Genomic DNA, 13,660 nt, shown 5'->3' with positions numbered 1-13,660 from the left:
TTTGCGGTTCCGGTACAATAGACCAGCCACAAGTGATTGTTAAGAAAAAATGTGACTTGAAATTTTTAAAGCGTTTCTCACACAAAAATGCATTTTGTTCGCCCGGCGAAAAAGATACCTGAATAATCGTTAAAGCAGTCATCTTCACTTTTGCGAGACCGTAGAGAAAAGAATTAAATTCTCCACGGAGTAAACTAGAATAAACTCGTTCTTTTCTTTTTGACGATTGAAAACTCGATTTGTTGCTACCGTCTTATCGGCACGATTTCACGGATATCCGAGCCCATTAGCGCTGACTGTTAACATTGGCGCGCCGCGCCAGATAATTAACTTCGACCCGGCGTTTAACTGTGTTTAGTGCACGTGCGGGAAGGAAACTATTTCGAGCTCGCGGCGTGTCGACAAGGAAGTAATATTTCTAATGACGTTACTGGGGCGTGCTAAGTTTCGTTACAAGATACCAAGTCAGTATATTAAATGTAGACATTAGTCAGTTAATGTTTATCGGCAAGAAAGACAGAAAGAGAGAAAACGAGGGAAGGAGGAAGGGAGAGAGACGGTGCGTGTCGGACGCGGAGACTTAATTGGACCATAACTCATCTCGCGCAGCGTCTTCCTCTCGCGGCAGGTAAACGCCGTTTCTTTTCCGCGCGCCTGTATTTCTTGGGTCTTCCCGAGTTCGCGCATGCTGATGTGTGCCCGCCGATGATCTCGTGATACGCGGAACTCTTGCGCGAGACGCAGTTCGAGCAGAGATAGCTTTACGAAACATAAAGATAATAAATAAGGATAAGGCGGAGAGAGAGAGAGAGAGAAAGAGAGAAATCTCTAGTAAGCCATACAGTTTCACGGACGTGCGAAATAAAATCTCGCTGACAATAGACGTAGAGGGTTATAAACGATATATTTCGCCAAAGTAATTAAATGTACCGCCACGATAAAATTCGACAACTCGACGTTATAAGTTCTCGCGGCTTTCTCAGAAAACTCTCTAGGAACTCGAATATCCCCCGCGGTGAAGTCATCGTAATTCCGTAAGGAACATCGACGAGGATATCCGACGCGAAATGATCGATAAACGTTTCTCCATCGTATCCGAAACGCTCCTCGGAATTCCATTTCCCGCGGAGGATCCACGGTGGCGAAACGGACGGACGCGGACGGACGCCTCGCTCGATTCGGGCCCTGAACTCGTGAGGAGAGTCGAACGTGGCTGGAATCGTGTTCGCGGACGTTTCCTGCCGGCTCTTCCGGCGCGCGCTTAACGGCCGTACAAAAAGCACGCGCGTCCATGCTTTGTCCCGTCTCCCTCCCGTACCCGTTCCCCAACCGCCGTCCGTTCGTTTTCGTGACCGGGCGCCGATCGTCGAGGTTGCAGCTTCCGTCGCGTCGTCGGTGTCTCGAGGGGGAGAGAGAGAGAGAGAAGTCGGGAGGGAGAAAATTCCCGGTAACTTTCCCTCCTACGCGCGAACGGCCGCGCAAGGAGAGGCGGCGGGATGGGTCGCTCTAGCGATGGGATCAACCCTGATTTTTCATTAGCTACGAGCTAATCGTCGGCAACCTTCTCCCGCCGACCGTGGCGATTGCGTCGTATCTCGTAGCCACGAGAATGCTTCGCTTCTTTCAACCGCGACAGATAGCACGCTCGGAGCTCGAGGCCGCATATTTTCCGCGAAACTTATAATTGGCGCAGAGATACCGAGCGTACGCGCGAGGAACGCATTGCGACAAATGTACACAAGATTACGCTTACAATCTCTCGCTTGAGACTTTCAGCCAAGTCTTGACGCGCAAGAGTCGAAAGAGATGTGACGCGAAAGATCGTCGAAGCTCGGCGCTCGGCCGTGTCTGGAAGCGTAAACCTAAACCATAAACGGGACAAACGTATCCGCAATCTTAAATAGGTGCTAATCTTATTTGTGTCCTTAAGTACCTATCGGGTACTTATTGGCGATCCTCGGAAGGTGAACACACGGCCACGAGCTATATTTATCTGAAATATCTCGCTCTATCTGAAATGAGGTCGTAAATCAGACAATCCTGCAATGACCCTAATCGCCCCGCGCCCGGTCCACGGCAGCGTCCGTATTTCAAGGCGCTAACAGTATACCATAAATTCTTGTTCGGCCCATGTCTCGTTGAACATGGCACCACTCCCTTTAAAAGTCGAGAATTTTATTACGTATTCTCCTTCGCCCTTGGCAAAGTTCATAGATTGCTCGAGAGCGCGCGGACGAGACTCGGATCGGGCCCATCGCTACGGAGCCCAGCTCGCGAGCCTTTCTAATCCGTTGGGTTTGAGCGAGTTGATGTTTTCGCGCCAGCTAGTAGATGCGGTAACAGACGTGATGCCTAGCAGAAGGGGCAAGGACGGCCGAGGCCGACCGAGGCTGTGGCTCGCTTGCACGGGAGGAAGTCGAGACTCGGAGAAAAAGAGATAGAGTGAACGAGGAGAGGGGAAGGAGAGACGGGGAGACCGCTGGATCGGGGTGGACTAAACAGCAACGACCGCGCGCCGCGCCGTGCCGGCCGTCGCGCGCGCCCACGTGCGTGTGAGTCGCCGCGCGTGGTTACTGGTTACTGCTGCGAAGGCTGTGTGCGTGCGCGTGGTTACTGGTTGCACGATGCCACCGACACCGGATCCCGAGGAGTCGTGTGAGTTAGGAGCAACGTGGGATTTTGCGAAGCGTTGCATCGCGATCGCGATGGAATTCCGTTCCCTCGACGCGAAAGGACGTCCTTCCCGTCGCGTGCCGCGCGCGATCCGTCTCGAAAACGATAAACAAATTCGCAGCTCCTGAACCTTCTTTTCCCCTCGAACTTAATAATCGACGTCGCCCGCGATTAAGCCTTTCAAGCGAACGTGTTCGCGTAGAGAGATGGGACGCGTTAGGCACTCGAACGAGCCCTCGGGCGGCCTCCAAGGCTTCGGTGAATTTGAAATGGAATTTAAATGGCTCGGTACGATAAAACTTGCACTTACGTGCTCCTTTTTACGTCAGGTCCGAGTAAGCGAAGTAATAAACGACGGCCGCAGTTTATCGCACGGAATGCGCGCGTACGCAGGTGCATCGTCGTCGATGCGCGCAAACATGTTTGAGGAATGCATAATTTATCCAATTTAAATTATATCGCGGCATTCCCTCGGTAATCGTTTTTATTTCGAGACGTCGACAAGATTCATTTGCGTTGAATCACTCGATTATGTATACATATACATTTATATATAATCATGTTGAAGAATTACACACGCAAGTGGCTTTAAAGACGACGGCCCTAAAGAGATCGACGAAAAACTCGACGAAAGCAAATAGCTACGGCAGGCGTTTTAATCCGCTCTTTTCCTCGCGTTCACCATGATTTATCCGAGCTCGTTTTTGCAGAGTTATCCTTAATGTCGTATTTGGGGACAGTTGGCTTCTCTGACGCACACGTCGCGATCGTTCCGCACGTAACCATCCTCGCAGACGCAGCCCCGAATACAGATCTTTGTTCTGACGCAAGCCATCGTCTCCCAGCGGTCTATATTCTCGCATGTCTTCCGACAGGTCGGGTCCCCGAAACATTCGCTGTACTCCTCGTGTTCCTCGCATTCCTCGGAAAGAAACGCATCAAGATCTTGATAGCTCTGATAATCTACATCTAGAAAGTTACAGAATCGTGTCATCACACGTAAAAAAGAAGCGGAAGAAAAAAAAATTATAAATTACGGTCGAGATTCGAGATCTCTCGCTCGGACTTACGAAAAAGGACCGTGTCTCGGGGATCACGGTATACACAAACTTACTCTCTCCAGCCTCCTGAGATACGCTGTTCAAATCTCCGGAACAATGAACGCCGATGAGAACGGCGAAAGCGAAAAATATGAAGAATCTCATCGTGCACTCGCAACAAATGTAAGACGTGTACGAAAAACGGTGCGTGTCGTTGGGGACTTTTAAGTACTCGCACGGTATCAAAATACAGCAACCAGTTTTCTCGTATGTAGATACCGGAGTGCCATAAATCGTGGTTAAAAAGGGCCGTTAGATATACTCGAGCACGCAGGAAGGAGACGATACATGTTCATTTCCTACGACAGAAAATCGAGGAGTCTTCCAGTTTTCTTGCAGTGTTATATATTTTGTGAGACTTTCAATTGTACAGCCAACTCATTTACATACAACATACATAAGTTATCCTACTTCATAATAAAATCGCTCGTATTATTAGATTAAAATAAGTAATCCCGTAATTTAGTAATATGTTTTCAATAACGTTCTGCAGAGATGGAGAAGTTTACGTTGCTGATTTTGTCTTTAGTTATTGCAAGGATTAATTTAATTATTACGATGATCAAATAAAATGAATGTTTTGCTGTTGGGCATTTGTATATATATATATAAGCGACAACCTCTGTTATATCTCATCGGGGAATTTTTTAAACAAAAATACATGATCTTTCCCTTGAACACTCTACCGGCAGGAATGCCTGGACATAATACATATACATATATGTAATATATATATATATATATATATATATATATATATATATATCAAAATTTCCAGGCATTTCTGCCGGCCAGTGAACGATTTTGCTTCAATTTGGTACCGAATATTTCCCCCAAAATGTACACTATCGGATAAAGAAAAAGTGAACATTCGCTTCCGATAACGAATGATAATGAAAAGTCACTCGCCAATTACGTTGTACATATGTAGCCTCTTAATCGAATATTTATTGCGTATTAATAAACTGAGAACGCTATAACTATATACCATATATAGAGTGAATATGAATACATTAATATTAACTAAATATTTTAACTAAGCACGTAAACTAAATATTTATTACCTTTATCGACACAAGTTTTTTTTTCTCCCTCAAAATGTGAAATTATTTCTTGAAGCGTTGGTGAAACTTCACAAGTGAATCACTATAATAGATATAATTGCTACGTATAATTTGTTACTCAATTATTATTTAGATTAATTCATGTTTAAATCAGACTAACTTTAAATTGGAAACAAAATTAAGATAACATTTAAAAAATAGAATTTTCGACCGTTATAATTATGATTTGTGATACAATAGAAGGGATCGGCACTAAAACTACAAAAGTGTCTCGGCGTGTCTCGTATCAATCGGTCGACTACTCAGAGCACGGGCGATGGAAGGAAAGCGACTATATCACAGAGAAGCAGCGATGGTGGCGGTAATAGATCATAACTACCAAATCTTAGCTGCAATGGCTCTCTGCATTAAAACGTTCTTGCTTCGCTGTTTCATGCGCTCAATGAAGAATTCCTTGCCTTCCAGGTTACCGCCGACAGGTTTGACCCCTTCATTCTGGCAACAAACGAGAGTTAGTTGGCTCGTGGCTAGTATTCCTTGGCGCGCGTGACTGATCATCATCATCATTATAGTCACTTTCTTCATCTGTTATATATTCCTCGCTTTTATCATCAATCAGGTTATCATGATCATCATCGTAAAGATGAGCTGATCGTTTCGTAGGCCGAAAACCTACGCGAAGTCTAACCAACCTTAGCACTGGCTGCGTCGCCCCCCTCTCCCTCTCCCCACCTCTCATAGTCGTCATCGTCCCTCTCTTCTCCTTCGCTCAGGGGTCCAGCTTGTCTCTTATTAGGCGGTACGGTCGAGCTACCACCGGTACCACCCTGTTGATGTTCAACGTCGTCACCTCCTTCGAGCATCTTGTTGATCTTCTCTTTCGCTTCGTCAACCTTCCTCATCGGATCGGGTGAGTAGCTGCGATCACTGTATCGATCGCGCGACGAAGCACGGCGGTCTCTGAAGTCCCGCCTGTCGCGGAAATCACGAAAGCCTTGCTTGTTATGAAAGAATCTACCTCCGCGATTACCACGGCCGCCACGACCACCACGATTGTTAAAACCACCGCCGCGACGATTGCCAAAACGATTATTGTGCTGATTGTTGTAGAAGCGGTTTCGATTCTGGAAATTGTTGCCGCCGCCACGATGATTCGGATTGTTAAAGCCTTGGAAGCGTGGCTTGTAGTACGTGCCACGATTATTGTATGGTCGGAATTGTCTCTTGCGATAGTAACCTCGATCGTTCGACCTACTGCGACTGCGACTTCTGGTGTACGATCTGGATCTTGAACGTGATCGTGATCTGCTGTACGTACCCGAAGGAGATCTGCTGTATTTCCTCTCGTAACTGCCGGAACGCCGATTTGAATACGAGCGTGAGCGACTGCGTCTCGCCGATCGAGATCTAGACGATCCAGAACTCGAGGCACTGCGAGATCGACTACGAGACCGTTTCGCTGGACGATCCCTACTCATACGCTTACTCATGCCGCCCCTGCTGCTTGATTCGCGTTTCTTCGGAGTTTGTCGATGACCTCGCTCGTTCTCACTATCGGAATCAGTTCTCGGACCTTTAGCTTGAGTCTTTGCCGTTGGCGGAGGACGTGGTGGTTCCGGCGGATGTCCAGTCCCACTATTTTGACCGATCGGTTGGAACTTGCCGCCCAAATTGTTGCTAGAGCCAAATTTGGTTGGTGTAGTCTGTGACACGGACATAGTGAGATCCTTGTACGATTGGAACTTGTTCTGTGGTTGCGGTGTAGGATACTTGACAGGCGCTTGCTTTGGCATTGGGGGTTCTTTCGGCAGGGGTGGTGGTGGTGTTGGTGTAGGTTGTGACGATGGTACTCTTTTCTCAGCAAGTTCCTGCGCACGCATTTTGCGTGCATTATGAGATTTTTCAAGAGCCGCACGTTGAATTCTTTCCTCCAATTCATTGTCATCGTCCTCGTCGCTGTCCACGAAGACGTTAGATTGTACCTTCTTGCTCTCCGCCGGGACATCTTGCCACTTTTGCGGAGGAACGTCCTTTTGTCTGAAATCATGTGTGAATGTAAATTCACAGCTAAGTAAAACATGAAACGATGTATTATAAATTGCAAATTATATTTATTGTAAAATCTTGAATGTCCCTCAAATTATTTACCTAGCGGCTTGCGCAGCCTTCCACTTTGCATTTAACGCAGCGGTGTCTAGTGTAGGGAGTTTCGGTTCGGGATGAATCAATTGGGAATCTTGTTCAAATATGTCTGTTAGTGGTTTCCTCTGGATTTCTGCAACAAACGATTATGATAAGATCTTACATTGTTGTATTTGGCGTATACAACTTTAATATGCACTTTACGCTATTTTATACACACCTTTCCTCTGTTGCGCAGTCATTGGCACTCTGGATTCTCGCTCGTGATATGCCTTCGAAGCATCGTCTCTTTCTCTTTCTCTGCGCAGCTCCTCTTCCCTGCGTGAACTTTCAGCGAGCTTCTCCGCGTTGCTAAGAGGGGAAGGTATGTCATTATACTGTGCTACATACCTAGTAAATATAAAAACATAAGTAAAATACGATATCTGACGGCCGCGCGATTTCCGTTCATTTGTGTTAGCTGAGGATATGAAAACAGCGTAAATAAAAAAAGCCCGCGAGTTTAAGTCAAGCTGCTTAACTAGAAGGTAATAAAAAAAATATTAAACACATTATTGTGAGAAAATTCCAACAATGATTCCAACCTTTTAAGCGCCGCACAGTCTTTCTCGACTTTCGCATAATAAGCATTAAGCTTGGACTCTAACTGTTCCAAGTCCGGTAAAGACGACTTTTTCAACGCTTCTAAATCTCGTTCAAGCTTATCCTTGTTTTTACGCTTTTTCCTTTCTTCCTTCTTCTTCTTCTTCCGACTCTTCTTGTCCTCCTTTTCCTTATCTTTCCCCTTCTTTTCTTTCTTCTTCTTTTTCTTCATCTTTTCACTCTCAGAATGTTTCTTTTCCTTTTCCCTTTCTCTCTTCCATCTTGCTGTCTCCTCCAAGAATTTCCTTACCTGTTTGCACATAAAAAAGTGATCTTGCGTTACTTTAATTTTCATGTTGCATACTTTGAAATATATTGCAATTGAGCAAAACTATAAAGTTATACTTGCCTTATCTTCGTAATCAGAATCGTCCTTGGTTTGCTCAAGAAACTTGCGTACTTTGCTCTCGTAGTCGTCCATTTTCTCACGTGTGTTTGTGGGGTAAGAGGTCGGAGCGATAGGATCGTGAGTGGTGGTAGTTGCAGCGGGAGGATTGTTATACTGGGCCATACGCTTGCTAAGTGGCGAAAGCGAACTGCGATGATCTTTCTTATGTTTGCGTTTACGATTCGGTGAACGGGATGCCGATCGTGAACTTCCCGATGACGACGAGCTGCTAGAGTCTGAGCTTGAAGAGGTCGAAGATCCGGTGGATGAAGAACTCGAGCTGGAACTCCATCTTTGTCTCTTCTTTGATCTAGATTTTCTCTCCTTTTTGCGTTTCTTTTTATCCTTTTTATTTTCTGCACCGTCGTTCTCAGCTTCAAAGCTCTTAAAGGTATCCAGAGGGTTCAGTGACGCTGTGAGAGTCTTAGATTTTATGTATTCAATAGAATTTCGCGCTTCCTCGTGATACGGTGCAATTGCCAAACAGTTCTCATATGCTTTTTGGGCATCTTCGTATTTCTTCTCGTCTTCGTAACTACGTCCGAGCGCAACCAGCGTTTCCGCCATATACTTACGAGCATTTGCATGCGTTTGATTTAATTTCAAGGCTGTCTCAAAGTCTTCAATCGCCTTCTTGAAACTTCCGCTGTTCGCATATCTGTAACACAAAATAGTATGTTAAACACGTCTGTGTATACATCAACATATTAAACATGAGTGCAAACTTCAATTTAAAACTTACAATGCTCCTCGAGCAACTAAACCCTCAACGTTGCGAGGATCAACCGTGAGCGCTTTGTTGAGGCACTGGAAAGCTTCGGAATGACGACCGGCCTTGAAATGATCTATACCCTCAGCAACACTTCGGAATGCCCACTTGCTCGCTTGTGTTTGTCGTAATTCAGAAGCGTATTCATTTGGTGCAAATCTCTCTCTGCACATCAATAAACAAACATAATCAGGCATAAGGTAAAGAATTTAGGTTTATATATATATATATATATATATATATATATATATATATAAATTTTATAACGACGTTTCTTACCTCAATCCAACCATATTAGAATGATTCTGTTGTCCAAGACCGATTAAGTCGCACAGATATTTTATGTTGTTCGGATTGTTGAAGCCAGTACTATTCTCCAACAGCGCTTCATAACTTTGACCTTTGTTGTCGATCGCTTTCCTACACCACAGAGAAAAATACCTCATTATTAAACATTGCAAAATCATCGTGACCTTTGCCAAAGAAGAGGAAACCAAAGCTACTTCATTAACGGTAAAACTAAAGACTTGATAATCATGACAGCCGAATCCATTGATACTGTCGATAAATAACATTGGTCCTGACGATAAATATCGCCTGTCTGGCATTTCGTGTGCGCCTGCTCTCCAACACCTTGTCGTATTCCATATAGTTTTCTGCTTTGTAAGCACATACATATTTATGCTGTGTGCATTATTTGTTGCAGTCTTCCCATATACACATATAATAAAGTTTAATTATTCATTTATTCCTGTACAATGACGTTTCTTCACTTCGATCTGCATGTATTAATCAATGATACGGCACTAATACCAAAAGTGCATTAAATATTAATTCAGCCCTTCTTGATTGCGTCATACATAAATTATTGTGCAACTTTCGGTATTAGAGTCGTTCAAAATCTACGTTTGTACCGTTAAGAAGCAGCAGGGGTCCGAAACAGGGATACGGTGCAGAAGGTAAGATTCCTTTTTATTAGCAAATATAATCTCATTGTTATAAATTTACATTGGTAACACAACCTCAGTATTATGTAAACTCGTCTCTCACCTTTCACCGTTAAGACGTATATTTCTAGTATTTTGTAATCAGAGGATTTTTTTGCTCAACACAAAATCACACGGCCTATCATCAATCGATGGTGTGGTTTCGGTTTTTACAAGTTTTTTTGGTGCGATAAAATAAATTGCATAACCCTAGGATAGGTTGGGAGCCACGCCTGAGTATATATTATCTTCCAAGGCGGACCAAAAAAATTTTTTTAGATGTAGAAGTTTCATCTGTTTGCATTTTGTGGTGTCAATTATCAACATGACATCACTTTTTTTTTTATTTGTCAATATAAGCTGTAAGTTTAAACATTAAGGCATTATTATGATAAGGCGCGATTCTTTTGAAGATTAAAGGTAAAAATGTTTTTGGGCGATTAAGACTCGAGTTGTTTGGTCTCTACTTCTCAAATCTCACTAACTTCCTCTACAAGATTATAAATCTATTCCACCTTACCTTCTACAAAGAAAGTACGATCGGACACAAAAATATGAATACCTCATGCCATGATACAAAATGATTTGCGCAAAAAATTACATTAGTATACCATTTTATGAAAATACAGTAACATACATATACATATATATTCTTCATTTGATATCCTTATAAGAGACCAAACAACTTTAAATCAGTGTTATACCTACCGTCTGTTGCATTCACTCTGACCGCTCAAGGCTCAATGTCTCATACTGGAAATTCAACTTCAAAAGTCATTTGCGCCATAATCTGGCTGGTGCTTTGAGAGTAATATATCGCAAACGTAGATAGAATATGTGCGCAATAGAGCCATGTCAACCAATGCTCAAGGTTTGAATTCATTTGTATCACATTAGAAATTCATCATCATACTGACTATCAACTTTTTACGTTACATAGAGTGTCTGGCACCTAAATTCATAAAAATGTGTAAGAGGAATCAAAACTAATTCACCTAATTTTGTTAGTATCACAGTGCTTCTGTTAAAGTTCGACTTTCTTTTCCCACCATGCCATATTATCCTTACCTTCATCTTATTTTAAAAAAAGGAAAAAAAACTAAAAACAAAAAAAATGAACACAACACGACAAATTACATATGTAATAATAAAATCTACTATGATGTAGAGCAACAAACAGTTAAAAGAAGACATCAGTGTATATATAAATTTTACATCTCAATGTATTGCAATTAGATTTAAAAAAAAAAATATTCTGTTTAACAGTGCAAATGCTCTTATAGTAATACACAATGAACAAAAGTGTGACATCACAAAATGCTCTCACTGTTTATCATGTGAATAAAATATCTCCAAGATATAAAGGAGTCAACTTACAAGAGTTAATGAAGCATATTACGGATTCGGTAGACTTGCAATTATATCTAACCAATTTGTTGTGTTAACTTACTTATAGGCTTCTGGAAGATCATCGGAATGGATAAGTCCCATAGGTGGGTGTGGTGCTTGCCCTTCCCGGGCAGGTACGTTCATAACTGCAACCACTCGTTCAGCTTCAACGTTAACTTCACTGACTACGACGCAGACGAGATCATTTGCCATGTAGCCTCTTGTAACACCTTTCTTGTCCACCGCCGGCACAGTGGCCGTATTTAGTATTAGTGCCTAATAAACAAAACATACAAAAACCTTTGTTATTAAACACGAATGAAATTTAAGATACATTAGACATGGTACATGGAAACATTGCTAAACGAAGTAACGTTTATCGAGATATTCTCAAATCGCCATTTAGTGATGCAAAAACAATCGTACGGCTACGGCTATGACTACGGCGACGACGACGACGACGACGGACGACGACGACATATCTTAATTGTAAAATTTAAGACTTTGCATTGTAATATCTCCGCTCGGGGAAAGGGGGGAAAACATTGAGGAAAAATAAAAACACTTATATCATAATTCAAACTTAAGCTACTTGATCGGTTGAGATAAAATAATTTCGAGTACTCGCGACTCGACGGTTTGTGTGGAGATACACGGTGGGGTCTCACTGCGCGTGTATTTGGTGCGAGACACTACCGTGTACCTTGATAAATCATATATTGACGTACCTTAACTCCTAATTCAGTAACAACTCTGGGACAGTCACTACAGTTGCAAAGCACCTTCAGAAGAAGACCTGCGGCGCTTTTACCCATTACTTGTGCGAAAATTACATCCCCAATTACTAAACTCTATAAAATAGATAAATAATATAAAATTAGACTTGCCATAAGATTTCATAACAACTAATTTGTGCTTTCAGATCTTTTTTTTTTTTTAATCATTCTTTACCTCCAAAAAATTGCGAATGCGTTGGGACTTCTCCATGGTGACAAAAGTATCAAGTGCTGGTACTGTAGCATAAAATTCTGAAAACACAAATGCACATTATTGCACAACATTGTATAATATTACGTTGTATCTGAATAATAATAATAATAATAATAAAAGACGTAAAAAAATTATTACCTTCGTCATCCATCTCCTGCTTAACACAGTCTGTAGATTTCTCCAAGTTTGCCTTATCATACAGGTCATCAGCTTTTTTAGTGAGAAACTGTTGAAGCTTCAAACGTTTGCCTCTATCTCCAAAGCTATAGGAAACACACAAACTTTTAATGAACAAAAATATGCAACAACACGAAACAGATTTCCAGGGTGTCTGGATAATTGTCAAAGGTGATTGATGTATACCTGAGAGTCTTTTGTCGCTGCTGGTAGATTTCAAAGCTAGGATCCTTGAGATTGAGCATGACCAGCTCGTTTTCGTTGCGTTCTCCTTCCCACACTTTCTGCAACTGCTGACCATGGTAGTTCAACGCTTGCGCCACGAGACGCGCATCCATAGATTCCATTCTCGCTCGGCAAAGAGTCGAACCTAATCTGCAAGACTATGAAAAATCGTCGCGTTCGAATTATTCGTGCCTTCGATCGCGGCTACGAGAGCATCCACGACCACGTGTGTCCGTTATATTATGTGTCTCGAGAAATATAGGGACACAGGTATAGCGGCAGGTATAGCGTTGTTACATATATCTCTAACCGTTTCCTCATGCATTAAAAAAAAAAGCCCTTTTGAACGCCCAACGTCCAACTTCCAAGGACAACGTGCCCGCTGAACGAACCGTTGTCCAGCGAAATTCGAAAAGCTGTCCGTCACACGTGTCTGCTCATTACCGCGTGTCCGGTAATGAGTAAACGTCCGGCGGGGTTTTTGCCAAACTGTTGGAGGCTCGCAGGCGTTCTTGGCGCGTTATCGCACCCGTCCGGGGCGTCCGGGCGACCACACCGTCGGCGAAACTTAGCGTCGCCCGACGCCGCGTCTCGTCACAATCTCGTCAATCTCGTCATAAGCGTCGTCGCCGTCGTCCCGTAATCGTGGACGACGCCCGCCGTTATTTCGCGACAACGCTCGCCCTAGGCGGGCAAGAAACGCGCGCTATATCGATCTCTCCTCCCGACAAGATGGTCGTTGCGGTGAAAGCCCGGGGCCCGGAGACTGCGGGAACGGCATCGGCGCCATAACGCATCGCAGCCACCTTTTTTCCGACGCACGTCGGAATGTTTCTCTCTTAGCGAGCTGGGCTCCGAAATTACGTGAATGTTACTTACCACTCGCCCGATGTTTTACGTGCCGCGAGAAGATCCGGTAACGAAACAAGATTTACGTTGCGCCACGAGGCCCACGAGACATCGTCGGGAGCGATTAGCGAACAAATGCGTGCACGAACGACGAAGGACGTTGCACGAGTCATTCACGACGTGACGCGGCGGAAAGCTGAAAGCGGAAACGGCAGGCAGCGCAGGCAGAGAAACGACGAACGACGATGATGCCGGACGATCGCGTG

General features: G+C 43.6%; 2 protein-coding genes across 7 annotated transcripts; both read right to left on the bottom strand.

Annotated features, from left to right (window-relative positions):
• Positions 1-3,108: 3,108 nt before the first annotated feature.
• On the bottom strand, positions 3,109-4,521 carry LOC112456212 (venom peptide CtAPI-like). The gene is made up of 2 exons (XM_025018620.1): positions 3,788-4,521; positions 3,109-3,642 (listed from the first exon to the last, which is right to left on the bottom strand). Exons 1-2 carry the CDS (start codon positions 3,876-3,878, stop codon positions 3,392-3,394), a joined length of 342 nt encoding a protein of 113 aa, XP_024874388.1. The 5' UTR covers positions 3,879-4,521; the 3' UTR covers positions 3,109-3,391.
• An 8-nt stretch (positions 4,522-4,529) lies between these two features.
• On the bottom strand, positions 4,530-13,576 carry LOC112456210 (tetratricopeptide repeat protein 14 homolog). Of its 6 annotated transcripts, none has more exons than XM_025018613.1 (15): positions 13,425-13,576; positions 12,507-12,703; positions 12,282-12,424; positions 12,105-12,181; positions 11,882-12,004; positions 11,215-11,429; positions 9,058-9,198; positions 8,752-8,943; positions 7,971-8,667; positions 7,564-7,871; positions 7,200-7,369; positions 6,986-7,112; positions 5,530-6,904; positions 5,217-5,332; positions 4,530-4,919 (listed from the first exon to the last, which is right to left on the bottom strand). In XM_025018613.1, exons 2-15 carry the CDS (start codon positions 12,665-12,667, stop codon positions 4,880-4,882), a joined length of 3,885 nt encoding a protein of 1,294 aa, XP_024874381.1. In that variant the 5' UTR covers positions 12,668-12,703; positions 13,425-13,576; the 3' UTR covers positions 4,530-4,879. The 6 variants fall into 6 exon arrangements, with proteins under 6 accessions (XP_024874381.1, XP_024874382.1, XP_024874383.1 ...); XM_025018614.1 differs by having other exon boundaries at positions 7,200-7,330; XM_025018615.1 differs by having other exon boundaries at positions 5,530-6,874; positions 12,282-12,406; positions 13,425-13,575.
• Positions 13,577-13,660: the final 84 nt, after the last annotated feature.

This window comes from Temnothorax curvispinosus, unplaced genomic scaffold (genome assembly GCF_003070985.1).
Source record: "Temnothorax curvispinosus isolate PA1 unplaced genomic scaffold, ASM307098v1 QBEX01006657.1, whole genome shotgun sequence".
NCBI lineage: Eukaryota > Metazoa > Arthropoda > Insecta > Hymenoptera > Formicidae > Temnothorax > Temnothorax curvispinosus.
The sequence above is the reverse complement of the archived record's forward strand: the minus strand, read 5'-3'. Positions and strand labels throughout refer to the sequence as shown.